This window comes from Coregonus clupeaformis, chromosome 27 (assembly GCF_020615455.1).
Source record: "Coregonus clupeaformis isolate EN_2021a chromosome 27, ASM2061545v1, whole genome shotgun sequence".
In the NCBI taxonomy this organism is placed as follows: domain Eukaryota; kingdom Metazoa; phylum Chordata; class Actinopteri; order Salmoniformes; family Salmonidae; genus Coregonus; species Coregonus clupeaformis.
In genome coordinates, this window is record NC_059218.1 from 805025 (window position 1) to 823690 (window position 18666).

Below are 18666 nucleotides of genomic sequence, written 5' to 3' on the forward strand. Positions count from 1 at the left end.
ATCATCCACTCCACCCCCCCTTGTGTGCTCTCGTTACAACACTCGTCTGGGAGGGAGGCTTCGGTGGGCACCACACAGCTGGATTTGCCTTTGTAGTCTGTGATAGCCTGTAGTCCTTGCCGCATGTGGCGCGAGTCTGAGTTGTTGAACATCTATTCAAATTTGAGTCTGTATTGTCTTTTTGTGTCCCTAATGGATTTGTGGAGCACGCGACACGCTTGTACGTGTCGCGTGCCACTGCGTCGTCGGGGTTTGTTCTGCTGACATTGAATGCTGCGGGACGGGCTCTCAGCATGGTACGGATATCTCTGTTCATCCAGGGTTTTGGTTGAGGTATGTCCGCATTGTTATTGTGGGTGCAACATCATCAACACATGTCCTAATTAAGCCTGTGACAGATAGATTTAGCCCAAGCATTCTCAGGGATAGTTAGTTGATTGACTATATAAAATCCCATAGAGAGAGGGCAGGGCAGTCCTTAGTGGCATAAAACAGTACTGCAGGTCATTATGAGAAACTTGGAATGAGAGTTGAGCACTCACACACTTCCTGTCACACACACGTCCTGTGTTTGCAATGTTTGAACCTCATAGAGAGAGATGCATGGAGAAAACAGAGAAGCCCATGCAGCGCCTAGTCAACTGTGCCCAATATATTGTGTGTATATCCGTTTCTACTCGTGTGTGTGTGTGTGTGTGTGTGTGTGTGTGTGGGGTTGGGGCGTACATGCGCGTATGTGTGTGTTGTGTCATCTGCTACAGGACGTGATGGGTGACAGAACATGGAAATACATTATGTTTAATTCAACTTGTGACAAGGCTTGAATGGCTGAGCGGGACACACGACTCTACGCTTCAGTCTTACAGACTAACTCATATTTACATTAACATTATTCTTCCTGACTGTCTGTCAACAAGCGTGACTCATTTGACATGGTAAACTCTGTCAACTTCTGACAGCAGAGTGGCAGCTCTGTGTTGTAGCATAACATTTTCTGATGCAAACATAGCCACTGACGCAAACACACAAACTTCAATGTGAGTTAAACAAAGTTGGAGAAATGTAGTTGAAAGACGCCTCAATGTCAACTCACAGACAGCGATGCACAGACACACACGCACACACACGTACAAACAGAAGCTCATCTGCACAGTATAGTAATGGGAGTTGAGTGTGCAAACAAAGAGGCGGTGGTAAGGCAATGAGCTGCTCCCTGAGTCAACAGACTGAGAGAATGAATATGGAATGCTCATTAAGAAGAGAGGGAGAGAAGTGAATAGTGAATTAGAGAGCACCTCGGGTGGATGAACATGAACGCGATGGAACTTCAGATGATACCGTAAACAACACTTCCATTTTCTATTAATGTGTCTGGTTGTCTGTCTGGCTGGCTGCCTCGCTGGCTGATCGTCTGTCTGGCTGCCTGGCTATCTGTGTCTGTGTACTTCATCGCCTATCCTTGCACAGGCCTATATTTGGTATCTCTCTCTTGCTGTTTGCTGCTCTCTCTCTTCCCCCTCCCTCCGTCTCTCCCTCTCTCTAACCCAATGTTTCTCTCTCTCTCTCCCTCCCCCTCTCTCTTTCTCTCTCTCTCTCTCGCTCTCTCTCTCTCCCTCCCCCTCTCTCTCTCTCTCTCTCTCTCTCCTCCCCCTCTCTCTCTCTCTCTCTCTCTCTCTCTCTCTCTCTCTCTCTCTCTCTCTCTCTCTCTCTCTCTCTCTCTCTCTCTCTCTCTCTCTCTCTCTCTCTCTCTCTCTCTCTCTCTCTGCAGGAGAAGCGTATAGCGTCTCTCGACGCAGCCAACGCCCGTCTGATGAGTGCCCTGACCCAGCTGAAGGAGCGTTACAGCATGCAGACCCGTAATGGCATCTCCCCTACCAATACCACCAAGCTCCAGATCACTGAGAACGGAGAGTTCAGGAACAGCAGCAACTGCTAGAGAGAGACTGAGAGAGAGGGTGTGTTTGTGCGTGCGTGCGTGTGTGTGTTGGCTGGTGCTTGTAGAGGACATTTCCTTATATGGACACTAAACGGGGGTTAGTCTGAGTGAGGAGACCACTGTGAGGGGCCAAGCAGCGAGGAGGCGGGACTTCGGTTTGACAGACAGCTGACCAAGACAGCGAATCAATGGACAGAGCTGAACACCAGTGGGCCCTGCAGAGGAGTAGGCGTGACAAGCTGTAGATATGAACTGAACTCTCCATTAATCAACCGATTTGGATGTTTCTATTGGATGTATGCAGTTGCTGGGACAATTTCAGACTCTCTTCCCTAAAGCTTGGGACAAACCACTATATAATCAACACAATGTGTGTCTGTCAGATAGTCACCCAAACCTCTCTCTTCTCCTCTCCTCTGTTTTCCTCTCCTTTCCTGACCTTCTTTCCTCTCCAGGTTATGTGGACCATGTACAAAACAAAACAATAATAACAGAAAACTAATTTATAGTAGTGTTAAATCTCAAAGAAAATGTTTTTTGTCCAATGGTTTATTTAGATCTTATCTCATTCTTTTAAAAACCAAATAGGAGCTTTGAAGTATTTTTTGTCCAAACTGATCTTTCTTTTTAAGTCCTTGGGTGTGTTCCAAAGTGCCCCCCTATCTCGTACACCAGCGGTCGGCAACAGGCGGCCCAAAACCATATTTAGTGAAAAATACAAATACTTTTTGGGGTGATTTTAGTTTGTGGTCAAAAAGACTGTAAAATCACTATGAATTCAGCAAAAAAAATGTTTCATTTAGGAAATCAGTTCCCAAGTATTCCCACGAATAAACAAAGAGATCGTGTCTCAATGTAATCAAGGTATGAAATTATTAATATTTTCAAATAAAATCTATTTTTAGGCTGTGGTCAATTTGCAGTGTACATATTATTATAATTATGTTCCGGTCCCCAACCATCCGCTCCGACAAAAATCGGCCTGCGGCTGAATCTAGCTGCCTACCCCTGCCCTACACCAGGGCTGTTCAATTTCAGTCCTTCAGGGCCGAAACACTTCTGGTTTTCATCCTCTCCTTCTAATAAGGGACTAATTCAGACCTGGGACATCAAGTGATTAACTACAAGGTAGAAACCAAAACCAGAAGTGTTTCGGCCATCCAGGACCGGAATTGAACAACCCTGCCCTACACGCTTGTCCCCTATATAGTGCACTTTGTGAAAGCTATTGGTACATGAAACGCCTTAAGTAAGGAACACATCTCTACTTTGTCCTTCAGCTCCCCTATTCCTGCAAAAAAAGGCACAACTTATAATACTGTGGATTTTTAAAGGAATATAAATATATTGTATAAATACATCATGCAATGTGTTATGAATACTAAATAATGACCTATATGTGAAAATATATTAATGAAATGTAATATAGATGTATGCATATTTCCCTTTTCCTCTATAAAGTATACATGAGATATAGTTATATTTGATCATGTCAAATGTAAAAGAAGCCCCTCCAAGGAGTGGGTGATTGAGTGTTTGAGTTGTGTTTTTCCTGTTTAAAAGACTGCAGCTATAGTGTGTATTATAGGGCTTCGGGGGGAGAGACTGCACACTATGCAGTGAGTAGCACCATCAACAGATGAAATACAATCCTATTTTATTTCTTCCTCTTAACCTTTACTTTATCCAGGTTTTGGAAACAGACCTGGTTGGATTGAGGTTTCCTTTAGTGCTTCATCAATAATGTTGAAACAATGTTGTATGTTGCTTGTGTGTCCCTTTGCGTTCGGGACCCTTGCCATGGCTGGTCTGATAGCCCTGTAGCACAAGGAGAGAGAGAGTTGTGTTGTTTAACACACCATTATACTATACACTGGACTGGTGTGGGTTATATGTGACCTCACAGGTTAGAATCTTACTATTTCTTAAAACTCTCCTGTTTGCTAATTCATGTCAAAGAAGCATGCTGCATAAAGACTATGACCCCCACTTCGCTCTGAGGCATCTATCTCTCCTCTCTTTTTCTCTCCCTTTCTCCCTCATTCCCTCTCTCTCTCTATTGAATGTGAAGATGCTACTCAAACACGCGGTTTGTCTTAATGTGGGGTCTAGGCGTATAGTCCCTCTGAATGATGTTATAGCTACTGTTCGGCTTGCTCCCACCACCCCCCAGACATTTTCAGCATCTAGATTTTGTATATTTTTCTATTCATTTTTCTTACCTTTACAGATGAGTTAGGAGTGAAAAATCTGCATGCTTCATTTTGGCGCTATAACCAATGGTAGCGACCCACTGTGTCACCATTTCTTTTAAGGTTTCCAATATAGGATGATCGTGAAATGTTGTTTTTATGAGTTGCTGCAGACATAAATGATATGTGATTATATATCGTATAAATATATGATAATGATGAGTGTATTGAGAGGCTGGACAGCCTTGGAAACGAGAGTGTAAATAAAATGTTCACAATATTTTTAACTAATGTTAAAAAGAGAGCCTTTTTTTGTAAATGTACCTTGTGTTCAATAATACTGCTGTATCGATTGATATGACATCATGGATATTGTAAATAGCTCAACCAGTCATCTGTCCTGTTCAGTTAGATCTCCAGGTTTTAGCTAAAGTCTCTAATTTCCACCCCCCGCATTCAGTATTCTCTTTTTCTATCAAGGGAAAAACACTTCAAAAGTATGTTGCAAAAATGTTTTAATGACAATGTTGACTCAGAGGTTTTGGATGATGTCAGATGTGTAGAGGTCAGAGAGAGTCCAAACGTCCAGCGACCTATGACCCAATCAAGTGTGGAGAGAGAGAAACACAAGCACATAACCCCATTTCTCATCAGCCCAGCTCTGCACTTTTAAAATGAGGTTTTAAGCATTGCTAGAGCTGGATTCAAACCTTATCGCATTTAAATTCAAAGGCAATGTTCCCGCGTTCGCAGAGACTTACTTACTTTACTTAGGCTACTCTTGCTTTTTGTATTCTGGCCTTTACGTCCTGCTCAGTTCTGCCTTGTTTGGTGATGACGCTGCCCAGGTAGGTGAAGGAGCTGACATCCTCCAGTGGTTCTTCTCTGAGGGTGATTGGATTGTTAGATTCTTTGTTGAGCGTTATTATCTTGGTTTTGTTTCTGTGGATAGTTGGTATGTCCAGGTCTGTCGTTTTATCTTGCATTTGCTGTTGACTGCGTGACAGGAGTGCTAGATTGTCCGCAAAGTCGAGGTCATCCAACTGTGTCCATAGAGACCATCGTATGCCATTTCACCTGTTCTCAGTTGTCTTCCTCATGATCCAGTCAGTGGCTAACAGGAAAAGGAAGGGTGACAGGAGACATCCCTTTTTTACTCCAGTCAGGACCCTGAAGGGTGTGCTAAGCTTGCTGGCATCCACAACCCTGCATGTTGTGCCATAGTACACCATAGTGTCTGATGAGCCTCCATAGGGTGTCTCTGTCTAGGCTGTCAAACGCTTTCTCATAGTCCACTAAGTTGACATACAGGGATGAGTTCCACTCAATGGATTGCTCAACTGTAATGTGGAGCGTGGTACATTCGCGGAAACTGCATTCACGGTAAACGCTGCATATGTCGGCTCAGTCAGAAATGACTTTGACATTTTAACGCGGATCTTCCGCGATACGGATTGAATCCAGCACCTAGTCTACGTTCCATGAACACACCCCTGTCTTTTGGACTGCAGAAGTGTGCACTCCTGGCTTGATAAGCCATGTCGTGGAGTGCACTACTGAACCACTAGATTTCATATAATTTGCTCACTCAATTTACTTCAATTATCTATTTTATTTCCAACGTTTTGAGGGGAAAAGAGATGACTTAATTCCTGTCATTATCTAGTAGTGTTACCAGTGCCACATAGCATAATGCCACTTCCATAGAAATAGGGAATGCAATAGGGAATCCTTTTCATTTGGCTATCAACTCTAAATCCTCTGTATGTTTCTGGTCACGTCCCACCTCTGTTCCACCTTCATGAAGTTGTTAAAGAACGTAGGAGAGAAGGAGAGTCAGAGAGAGAAAGGTGATGATGAAGTCTATGTAGCCACACACACTCACTTATACAGTACACACAGTACAGTTACAGCCAGTGGAAAAATACTATAAACTAAATATATATCTATAAATAAAGTAAAAGATGTATGTTTTCTAATATCTTATAGAAAATACTTTTGTAATGATGCTGAAAGTAAAGTATTTGCTGTATTCTGCTTCCTTGGACAACAGTGACAAAAACAATAATGTACAGAGGAATTTGTTTGTGTTGACGATATATATATATAAAAAAAAACTATGTGGCTGTGCAATTTATGTACATTTGCAACTAGACTTATTAAAGTTTTATTTAGCTATTTTAAGCCACTGCCTTGTGTGTTTCTTGCCACTATGGTGAATATATTTTCCAATACATTTATATTTTCAATATCATTTTGGTAAATGCAACAATCACATAAAGGTCTTCTCAAATTGATATGCAGTTTTCATGTGACTCATCAGACAGCCACAACCTATAATTCAGCCTGAAATCAGTGGATTCAGACCTACAATTTGGTAAACACTGTTTTAGATGATTGACAGGTGTTAAATCAGATACCCCTTGGCCTATAATAAGAAAATTAACATATGTTCAAAGATGCTCAGTCCAGTAATAGGATGATGATGAGAACCATTTAGAGGATGGGGAGATGGAGGGAGAGAGCTAAAAGAAGAGAGGAAGATGGAGAGAGGTAAAAGAGGGGTAGTGAGTGGTGCATGCTCCTCAGCTAGGCTGACCTACATACCCTGATTGTTATTCCCCACAGTAGCTGGGAGAGAAGATGAAGAGCAGAAGGAAAGTGGGAAAATGCTCCAAAACACATGAGCTGAAAATGCTCCAAAACTCTATCCTACATTACCCAAGGTAGACCTTATTTCTTGCCGTGGATTACAGTCAGGGTTGGGTAGGTTACTTTCTAAATGTAATCCATTACAGTTACTAGTTACCTGTCCAACGTTTTAATCAGTAATGTAACTTTTGGATTACCCAAACTCAGTAACATAATCTGATTACTTTCAGTTACTTTTAGATTACTTTCCCCTTAAGCGGCATTAGAAGAAGACAAAAGGAATCCATCAAACGCATTTGGTGTGTCATCATAGAGGTCTCTGACTTGTGGTCAGACTCGCTATGGTGGAACAAACGTAAACTTGTGCCATTTTTCAATGCTGAATTGAATGTCATTGACAAAACAGAAAGGTGTTAAGGTATTTTTTTTCGCCAACATCTTTTCTAAATGTAAAAGTAATCCAAGAAGGCTGCATTTACACAGGCAGCCCAACTTTTATCTTTTTTCTTCTAATTGGTCTTTTGACCAATCACATCAGATCTTTTCACATCAGATCTTTTTCAGATCTGATTGGTCAAAACACCAATTAGTGGTAATCATCCTAGTCTTTTGAAAATATCTGTAATCTAATTACGATATTTTTGCTGGTAACATAACTGATTGCAAATAGTTTTTTTGGTAATCCGATTACATGTAATCAGTTACTCCCCAACCCTGATTACAGTATATTAAAGTTTGCCATATGCTATACTTCAAAGGAAGTGGCTTAACACCAGTGTAGAATTATTGCCCTGTGGGCCAGTGACATGCAATGATGTGCAGTCAGGGTAGGCAAGGTAGGCAGCGCTAACTCTGTGATAAGACTATAAGATGGCGCCGACATACAGTGGCTTGCGAAAGTATTCAACCCCCTTGGCATTTTTCCTATTTTGTTGCCTTACAACCTGGAATTAAAATGGATTTTTTGTGGGGGTTGTATCATTTGATTTACACAACATGCCTACCACTTTGAAGATGCAAAATATTTTTATTTGTGAAACAAATAAGAAATAAGACAAAAAAACAGACCACTTGAGCGTGCATAACTATTCACCAATCCAAAGTCAATACTTTGTAGAGCCACCTTTTGCAGCAATTACAGCTTCAAGTCTCTTGGGGTATGTCTCTATAAGCTTGGCACATCTAGCCACTGGGATTTTTGCCCATTCGTCAAGGCAAAACTGCTCCAGCTCCTTCAAGGTGGCTGGGTTCCGCTGGGTGTACAGCAATCTTTAAGTCATACCACAGATTCTCAATTGGATTGAGGTCTGGGCTTTGACTAGGCCATTCCAAGACATTTAAATGTTTCCCCTTAAACCACTCAAGTGTTGCTTTAGCAGTATGCTTAGGGTCATTGTCCTGCTGAAAGGTGAACCTCCGTCCCAGTCTCAAATCTCTGGAAGACTGAAACATATTTCCCTCAAGAATTTCCCAGTATTTAGCGCCATCCATCATTCCTTCAATTCTGACCAGTTTCCCAGTCCCTTCTGATGAAAAACATCCCCACAGCATGATGCTGCCACCACGCTTCACTGTGGGGATGGTGTTCTCGGGGTGATGAGAGATGTTGGGTTTGCGCCAGACATAACTTTTTCCTTGATGGCCAAAAAGCTCAATTTTAGTCTCATCTGACCAGAGTACCTTCTAACATATGTTTGGGGAGTCTCCCACATGCCTTTTGGCGAACACCAAACAATTTTTCTTTAAGCAATGGCTTTTTTCTGGCCACTCTTCCGTAAAGCCCAGCTCTGTGGAGTGTACGGCTTAAACTGGTCCTATGGACAGATACTCCAATCTCCGCTGTGGAGCTTTGCAGCTCCTTCAGGGTTATCTTTGGTCTCTTTGTTGCCTCTCTGATTAATGCTCTCCTTGCCTGGTCCATGAGTTTTGGTGGGCGGCCCTCTCTTGGCAGGTTTGTTGTGGTGCCATATTCTTTCCATTTTTTAATAATGGATTTAATGGTGCTCCGTGGTATGTTCAAAGTTTCTGATATTGTTTTATAACCCAACCCTGATCTTTACTTCTCCACAACTTTATCCCTGACCTGTTTGGAGAGCTCCTTGGTCTTCATGGTGCCGCTTGCTTGGTGGTGCCCCTTGCTTAGTGGTGTTGCAGACTCTGGGGCCTTTCAGAACAGGTGTATATATACTGAGATCATGTGACAGATCATGTGACACTTTGATTGCATACAGGTGGACTTTATTTGACTAATTATGTGACTTCTGAAGGTAATTGGTTGCACCAGATCTTATTTAGGGGCTTCATAGCAAAGGGGGTGAATACATATGCACGCACCACTTTTCCGTTATTTATTTTTTTGAATTCTTTGAAACAAGTTATTTTTGTAATTTCACTTCACCAATTTGGACTATTTTGTGTATGTCCATTACATGAAATCCAAATAAAAATCCATTTAAATGACAGGTTGTAATGCAACAAAATAAGAAAACCGCCAAGGGGGATGAATACTTTTGCAAGGCACTGTACACATACTGACCAGCTCATGTTATAGACAGAAGCATGCTACATGGCAGACCAATCCGAACTCATCTCTCGGCATGACCAGCCCACTCATAATTTCTCATCCAATCATGGCTAACAGGGAGGTTGCTGTCTTTTTCTGTGGCTAAACCAACTAGACTCATAATTTAACAATTTTATTTGTATTTACAGATGGCATACAAGTTTGATATTAAGGCACATGAAAGTTCACATGTTCCAGAAGGTATTTCTATGTTCAAATGGCTCTCCTGTGAAGTAGTGACACGGGACATATGCCTAGTTTGCTGAAACGAGTCACATTTGGTTGAATACAAACAGTGCAGTTATGCTCTCCGTAAGGCAATCAAACAGGCAAAACGCCAGTGCAGAGACAAAGTGGAGTCGCAATTCAACGGCTCAGACACGAGGCGTATGTGGCAGGGACTCCAGACAATCACGGATTACAAAGGGAAAACCAGCCACGTCACGGACACCGACGTTTTGCTCCCAGACAAGCTAAACACCTTCTTCGCTCTTTTTGAGGATAGCACAGTGCCACCAACGAGGCCCGCTCCCGAGGACTGTGGGCACTCGTTCTCTTTGGCCGACATTTAAGCGTGTTAACCCTCGTAAGGCTGCTGGCCCAGATAGCAACCCTAGCCACGTCCTCAGAGCATGCGCAGACCAGCGCAGGAAAGAGGGAAAATGCTCCAAAACACATGAGTGTTTATGGACATATTCAATCTCTCCCTATCCCAGTCTGCTGTCCCCACTTGCTTCAAGATGTCTACCATTGTTCCTGTACCCAAGAAAGCAAAGGTAACTGAACTAAATGACTATCGCCCCGTAGCACTCACTTCTGTCCTCATGAAGTGCTTTGAGAGGCTAGTTAAGGATATCACCTCCAGCTTACCTAACACCCTAGACCCACTTCAATTTGCATACTGCCCCAAGCTCATCATTAAGCTCGGGGCCCTGGGTCGGAACCCCGCCCTGTGCAACTGGGTCCTGGACTCCCTGACAGGCCGCCCCCAGGTGGTGAAGGTAGGAAACAACACCTGCACTACACTGATCCTCAACACAGGGGCCCCACAAGGGTGCGCCCTCAGCCCCCTCCTGTACTCCCTGTTCAACAATGACATGCCTGGCCACGCACGCCTCCAACTCAATCATCAAGTTTGCAGATGACACAAATGTAGTAGGCCTGATTACCAACAATGACGAGACAGCCTACAGGGAGGAGGTGAAGGCCCTGGCGGAGTGGTGCCAGGAAAATAACCTCTCCCTCAACATCAACAAATGACGGAGCTGATCGTGGATTTCAGGAGACAGCAGAGGGAGCACGCCACCATCCACATCGATGGGACCGCAGTGGAGAAGGTGAAAAGCTTCAAGTTCCTCGGCATACACATCACTGACAATCTGAAATGGTCCGCCCACACAGACAATGTGGTGAAGAAGGCGCAACAGCGCCTGTTCAACCTCTGGAGGCTGAAGAAATTTGTCTTGGCCCCTAAGACCCTCACAAACTTTTACAAATGCACCATTGAGAGTATCCTGTCGGGCTGTATCACCACCTGGTACGGCAACTGCACCACCCGCAAATGCAGGGCACTCCAGAGGGTGGTGCGGCCTGTCCAACGCATCACCGGGGGCACACTGCCTGCCCTCCAGGACACCTACAGCACCCGATGTCACAGGAAGGCCAAAAAGATTATCAAGAACATCAATCACCCAAGCCACGGCCTGTTCACCCCGCTAACATCCAGAAGGCGAGGTCAGTACAGGTGCATCAAAGCTGGGACAGAGAGACTGATAAACAGCTTCTATCTCAAGGCCATCAGACTGTTAAATAGCCATCACTAGCTGGCCTCCACCCAGTACCCTGCCCTGAACTTAGTCACTGTCACTAGCCGGCTACCTCCCGGACACAAAACCCTGCACCTTAGAGGCTGCTGCCCTATGTCCATAGACATGGAATCACTGGTCACTTTAATAATGGAACGCTGGTCACCTTAATAATGTTTACATATTGTTTTACTCATTTCATTCGAAAGTATTCAGACCCCTTGACTTTTTCCACATTTTGTTATGTTACAGCCTTATTCTAAAACTGATTAAAAAAAAAAAATAACATCAATCTACACACAATACCCCATAATGACAAAGCAAAAACAGGTTGCTAGAAATCTTTGCACAAAAAATGAAATATTACATTTACATTAGTATTCAGACCCTTTACTCAGTACTTTGTTGAAGCACCTTTGGCAGTGATTACAGCCTCGAGTCTTCTTGGGTATGACACTACATGCTTGGCACATCTGTATTTAGGGAGTTTCTCCCATTCTTCTCTGCAGAGCCTCTCAAGCTCTGTCAGGTTGGATGGGGAGCGTCGCTGCACAGCTATTTTCAGGTCTCGCCAGAGATGTTCGATCGGGTTCAAGTCTGGCTGGGCCACTCAAGGACATTCAGAAACCTATCCCGAAGCCACTCCTGCATTGTCTTGGCTGTGTGCTTAGGGTCGTTGTCCTGTTGAAAGGTGAATCTTCGCCGCAGTCTGAGGTCCTGAGCGCTCTGGAGCAGGTTTTCATCAAGGATCCCTCTGTACTTTGCTCCGTTCATCTTTCCCTCGATCTTGACTAGTCTCCCAGTCCCTGACGCTGAAAAACATCCCCACAGCATGATGCTGCCACCACCATGCTTCACCGTAGGGATGGTGCCAGGTTTCCTCCAGACGTGACGCTTGGCATTCAGGCCAACGAGTTCAATCTTGGTTTCATCAGACCAGAGAATCTTGTTTTTCATGGCAGGCTGTCATTTGCCTTTTACTGAGGAGTGGCTTCCATCTGGCCACTCTACCATAAAGGCTTGATTGGTGGAGTGCTGTAGAGATGGTTCTCCTTCTGGAAGATTCTCCCATCTCCACAGAGGAACTCTGGAGCTCTGTCAAAGTGACCATCGGGTTCTTGGTCACCTCCCTGATTGCTCAGTTTGGCCAGGCGTCCAGCTCTAGGAAGAGTCTTGGTGGTTCCAAACTTCTTCCATTTAAGAATGATGGAGGCCACTGTGTTCTTGGGGACCTTCAATGCTACAGAAATTTTTTGGTACCCTTCCCCAGATCTGTGCATCGACACAATCCTGTCTCGGAGCTCTACAAACAATCCCTTCGACCTCATGGCTTGGTTTTGGCTCTGACATGCACTGTCAACTGTGGGACCTTATATAGACAGGTGTGTGCCTTTCCAAATCATGTCAAATCAATTGAATTGACCACAGGTGGACTCCAATCAAGTTGTAGAAACATCTCAAGGATGGTCAATGGAAACAGGATGCACCTGAGCTCAATTTCGAGTCTCATAGCAAAAGGTCTGAATACTTATATAAATAAGGTGTTTTTTATTTTGAATACATTTGCAAAAATGTCTAAAAACCTTTTTTCGCTTTGTCATTATGGGGTATTGTGTGTAGATTGATGAGGAACATTTTAGAATAAGGCTGTAACATAACAAAATGTGGCAGAAGTCAAGGGGTCTGAATACTTTCCGAATGCACTGTATATACTGAATTCTATTGTATTCTAGTCAATGCCACTCTGACATTGCTCATCCTAATATTTATATTTACATTTACGTCATTTAGCAGACGCTCTTATCCAGAGCGACTTACAAATTGGTGCATTCACCTTATAGCCAGTGGGATAACCACTTTACAATTATATATTTATTTTTATTTTTGTAAAATTATTATTATTATTATAAAAAATTGTTTGGGGGGGGGTGAGGGGGGGGTAAGGGGGGGGGTAGAATGATTACTTTATCCTATCCCAGGTGTTCCTTAAAGAGGTGGGGTTTCAAATGTCTCTGGAAGGTGGTGAGTGACTCAGCTGTCCTGGCGTCGTGAGGGAGCTTGTTCCACCATTGGGGTGCCAGAGCAGCGAACAGTTTTGACTGGGCTGAGCGGGAACTGTGCTTCAGCAGAGGTAGGGGAGCCAGCAGGCCAGAGGTGGATGAACGCAATGCCCTCGTTTGGGTGTAGGGACTGATCAGAGCCTGAAAGTACGGAGGTGCCGTTCCCCTCACAGCTCTGTAGGCAAGCACCGTGGTCTTGTAGCAGATGCGAGCTTCAACTGGAAGCCAGTGTAGTGTGCGGAGGAGCGGGGTGACGTGAGAGAACTTGGGAAGGTTGAACACCAGACGGGCTGCGGCATTCTGGATGAGTTGTAGGGGTTTAATGGCACAGGCAGGGAGCCCAGCCAACAGCGAGTTGCAGTAATCCAGATGGGAGATGACAAGTGCCTGGATTAGGACCTGTGCCGCTTCCTGTGTAAGGCAGGGTCGTACTCTCCGAATGTTGTAGAGCATGAACCTACAGGATCGGGTCACCGCCTTGATGTTAGCGGAGAACGACAGGGTGTTGTCCAGGGTCACGCCAAGGCTCTTCGCACTCTGGGAGGAGGACACAACGGAGTTGTCAACCGTGATGGCGAGATCATGGAACGGGCAGTCCTTCCCCGGGAGGAAGAGCAGCTCCGTCTTGCCAAGGTTCAGCTTGAGGTGGTGATCCGTCATCCATACTGATATGTCTGCCAGACATGCAGAGATGCGATTCGCCACCTGGTTATCAGAAGGGGGAAAGGAGAAGATTAGTTGTGTGTTGTCTGCGTAGCAATGATAGGAGAGGCCATGTGAGGATATGACAGAGCCAAGTGACTTGGTGTATAGCGAGAATAGGAGAGGGCCTAGAACTGAGCCCTGGGGAACACCAGTGGTGAGAGCACGTGGTAGGAGCGACCAGTCAGGTAGGACGCAATCCAAGAGTGAGCCGCACCGGAGATGCCCAGCTCGGAGAGGGTGGAGAGGAGGATCTGATGGTTCACAGTATCAAAGGCAGCAGACAGGTCTAGAAGGACAAGAGCAGAGGAGAGATAGTTAGCTTTAGCAGTGCGGAGAGCCTCCATGACACAGAGAAGAGCAGTCTCAGTTGAATGACCAGTCTTGAAACCTGACTGGTTTGGATCAAGAAGGTCATTCTGGAGGATTCAGCAGGGAGGAGAAGGTGGCAAAGAGCTTCCTAGGGTTAGAGGCAGATGCTTGGAATTTAGAGTGGTAGAAAGTGGCCTTAGCAGCAGAAACAGATGAAGAAAATGTAGAGAGGAGGGAGTGAAAAAATGCCAAGTCCGCAGGGAGTCTAGTTTTCCTCCATTTCCGCTCGGCTGCCCGGAGCCCTGTTCTGTGAGCTCGCAATGAGTCATCAAGCCACGGAGCTGGAGGGGAGGACCGAGCCGGCCGGGAGGATAGGGGACATAGAGAGTCAAAGGATGCAGAAAGGGAGGAGAGGAGGGTTGAGGAGGCAGAATCAGGAGATTGGAGGGAGAAGGATTGAGCAGAGGGAAGAGATGATAGGATGGAAGAGGAGAGAGTAGCGGGAGAGAGAGAGCGAAGGTTGCGACGGCGCATTACCATCTGAGTAGGGGCAGAGTGAGTAGTGTTGGAGGAGAGCGAGAGAGAAAAGGATACAAAGTAGTGGTCGGAGACATGGAGGGGAGTTGCAGTGAGATTAGTAGAAGAACAGCATCTAGTAAAGATGAGGTCAAGCGTATTGCCTGCCTTGTGAGTAGGGGGGGATGGTGAGAGGGTGAGGTCAAAAGAGGAGAGGAGTGGAAAGAAGGAGGCAGAGAGAAATGAGTCAAAGGTAGACGTAGGGAGGTTGAAATCCCCCAGGACTGTGAGGGGTGAGCCATCCTCAGGAAAGGAACTTTTCAAGGCGTCAAGCTCATTGATGAACTCTCCAAGGGAACCTGGAGGGCGATAGATGACAAGGATATTAAGCTTAAATGGGCTAGTGACTGTGACAGCATGGAATTCAAATGAGGAGATAGACAGATGGGTCAGGGGAAAAATTGAGAATGTCCATTTGGGAGAGATGAGGATTCCTGTGCCACCACCCCGCTGACCAGATGCTCTCGGGGTATGCGAGAACACATGGTCAGACGAGGAGAGAGCAGTAGGAGTAGCAGTGTTTTCAGTGGCAATCCATGTTTCCGTCAGCGCCAAGAAGTCGAGGGACTGGAGGGTAGCATATATTTCTTAATTCCATTATTTTACTTTGAGATTTGTGTGTATTGTTGTGAATTGTTAGATACTACTGCACTGTTGGAGCTAGGAACACAAGCATTTCGCTACACCCACAATAACATCTGCTAAATATGTGTTTGTGAGCAATCAAGTTTAATTTGATTTGATAATCTACAAAAAAAAAGCCTACTAAAATGTTTTATTATATAAAGAATTGTCTTTTTTTTTGGCTATCTAATTATTTTTCTCAATGAGTCTGGGTTTTTTTATGCTCAAAATCTAAAACTGCTAAAACTGCATCAAAACTGCTGGAAAGGCACCAGGGTACGTATACCTTCCATCACATCCATTCAAATTCATTCAAATCGTTGACGACTACAGTCACTCTTAATGGACAGGCTCAGCTGCTTTGCCTAGCTTCATTCGTTGCATTGAGCCTATTTCATATTATACGCATGCGTATTGCCTAAACAAGTTGTGTGGGTAAGCCTGGGGTAAGCTCTGCACATTTTGGGCTTGTCTACATAATTTGGCGCTCACATCCTTTGAACAGAAGGAAGCTTCAGTAGCTAGATAGGAAAAACAACCTGACAAACTGACATTATACTGCATTATACAACATTTTCCTCTCTGAACTTATAAGACCAACACCTGCGCTTCCTGACCTTCAGGAAGGGACAGAAAATCATCAGGACAAGGACACACTCGGGCCCGGCTCCACGAGGTGGCAAAAGGTCGGATTAGCCCCCTCAGTTGAAACTTATGCCACCTCAGTTTTAGTTTTATGTCCCTATATAAAAAATAGCAAAAAAGTTAAAATGATTGAGTGACAGGTTGGCGCAAAATCTGTATCTCTGCTGCGCTGTATCAGCACCATAGACAGAGTGCCCCGCGGAGTGTGTGTGTGTAAGGAGGCAATGGAAACCCACTGGGCAGTTAGGTGAAAAACCGCTGCTCATCTGTGGTAGGCTACATGAATAACGTGATACGCGTCCGCCTGTGATTTTGATTTCTAAGGATGGGGTCAAGTTTAGAGTTGAAGCTGCTTCACTCAACTCTGCCTCACGCCCCACCACTACAGAGTTTAGTTAGCTTCTTAGCTAGCTATAAAAGGCATTAGAGCTAAATAGGTTAAAAACTCTAATCAGCTAATCTGCCACTACCACAATGGATCTCAGTAATCAAACCACAAGGCCGCCGCCAAGCCCAGCAGCAATGATGCTGCCGAGCTCCAGCTAGCTCAGCGTGAAGAGCTTACCCCCCCTTCCAAAAGTGGCTCCAGGATAATGGCTCCACAGCCCCCTCCACCTCCAACTGTTCCTGACGATCTTGGAACAGAGGAGCCAGCCCAGGTTAGCCTAGAATCCTAATGCAAACAGGGCCTTCACCCAAGGCGGGTATTCTAACTGGAAGCATGCTATTGATAGAACCAAATGATTCGCTAGGCATGCATCAAGCAAGGAGCGTTTGAAATGCACTGCACTGTGGAAAGAAAAACAAGTTTGAAGTGCTATGGGACTGAGGTGTCAACACTTGTTAATGATAGGCAGCTGGCAAGAACAAATCTTCCAAGGAAAGCTCAACTAATCCAACTGGGATTTGAGGGGGATCTTACAAGAAGATTTCGGCGAGAATGGAATGCTCGATTTCTCCGGAAGTTCAACAGAGCATCAAGGAGGCTGAAACTCTTCTGATAAGCTAAGAAACAATCTAGCTGGTTGGTTTTGATCAAAATCATGGTGGTATAGCCAGTGGTGACATTTTCAGCAAAAATCTAGGGTATGGAATAGAAAAGACTTCTTTGGCAAGCCTATGTTTTCATTGCCAAAACGGCCTTGCTTAGTGTGTAGGGCGCTGTCCATTGCGCTGATAGAGCACAACAGAGATTTCGTGCCAACCTGTCACTTCTTGGTCAAAAGCACTCAATGGTCTCAGCATTTGAAATTTTATGTTTGTTGTGGTATAGCGTGATATAAGCAGAATTCAATATCATTCCAATGCCCCTGGGTATAGCTGCATATCGGTATGTTTGATCATAGAAACAGATAGACTACATTCTATTTATATGGTTTTCTTGGTAGCCTATTGCTTTTCGTGATTGTAAATGGAACTGTACATATTGGAAAATCATGAAACCATTGAGATCTTTGTAAGACAAACTAAACTCTGCTTCGAACTGTCTCAAAGCAAGTGATACAGCAATGGTAGGCCGGCATTGCTTAATTGATTACATGGGTGGGTTGAGCCACAGAAGTGTATTGTGCCATATCGCAACGTGTTGTTGAACTAATGAGTGGCACAATTTTCAATGTTTGAAGCGGGCCTATAGGCCTATTTATTTGGCAAAACAGCTGTGCATGGCTGCATAAAATTGTAAAGTGGTTGTCCCACTCTGGATAAGAGCGTCTGCTAAATGACGTAAATGTAAATGTAATCTCATTGTAGTAGGCTGTAGCAGGCTATGTTTTGGTTATTTGCATTTGCCTTTTGTTTACAGCATTTGTTTACTGTTAATGTAACTAGCCTAAATATAGATTGTGTCATATTTGGTTTATAGGCCTATAGTAGGTCTACCGCTGTTTTGTTCTGTTCGCATTCATTCATTCGCATTCGCAGTTGTGTCGGCCAAACTATTCAGTATTTTAGTTTTGCATGAATAAGCTACATTCAGCATTAATGTCAACTGCCCCCTTAGTCACTTTATCCTGGCGCCGTGTCTGGACACACTGCCCAAGGCCTCTGGATATGATACCTGGCTGTCAAAGGCCTCAACCGGTTTCTGCTGATGGTCTATGGGGAGATTTTCAGCGAAACTGATGCACTCTTTCATGTTCTGCAGAATAAAATAATGGACATGGGGTTCTGCTGTGAACGTATCAGCGACACGATGAAAGTTGTGGATGCCCGGAGACAAGAGTTGTACACTTTCTATGATCGGTTTGAGGAGAAATGCACCACACTCTGCCTGACAGACAAAGCAACCCGGAGCAGACAGCCGATCAGAGATGAGAGGAATGTTTTACAACATTTTGGACAATATCAGTGTTCAAATGAAAGCCAGGTTTGATCATTTGGCCATACAACGCTGTCATGAGAGGTTCACCCTGAAGGACAGACTAATGGACTTAATTTACAAGTAAAGTTAGGCCTAAATGCATTTTCTTTTGCAATTTGCGGGTTAGTCTACTGTTGAATAAACATGAGAATAGACAGAATCCTTTTGATGCATTTTATTTATCAAGCTAGAATTTTTTTATGAGACACTGACATTTTGAACTGCATTTTTCAGTCA

The 18666-nt window shown here is 44.4% G+C and overlaps 1 protein-coding gene across 4 annotated transcripts in view; it reads left to right on the forward strand.

Annotated features, from left to right (window-relative positions):
- Positions 1-6312, forward strand: part of LOC121541499 (disabled homolog 2-interacting protein) — a 202119-nt gene extending 195807 nt beyond the window's left edge. For all 4 annotated transcript variants that reach the window (XM_041850560.1, XM_041850557.1, XM_041850559.1 and 1 more), the window contains one exon: positions 1769-6312. In XM_041850560.1, the coding sequence (XP_041706494.1) occupies positions 1769-1936 (168 nt within the window). In that variant the 3' untranslated portion in view covers positions 1937-6312. The remainder of the gene's footprint in view (positions 1-1768) is intronic.
- The last annotated feature ends 12354 nt before the right edge of the window (positions 6313-18666 follow it).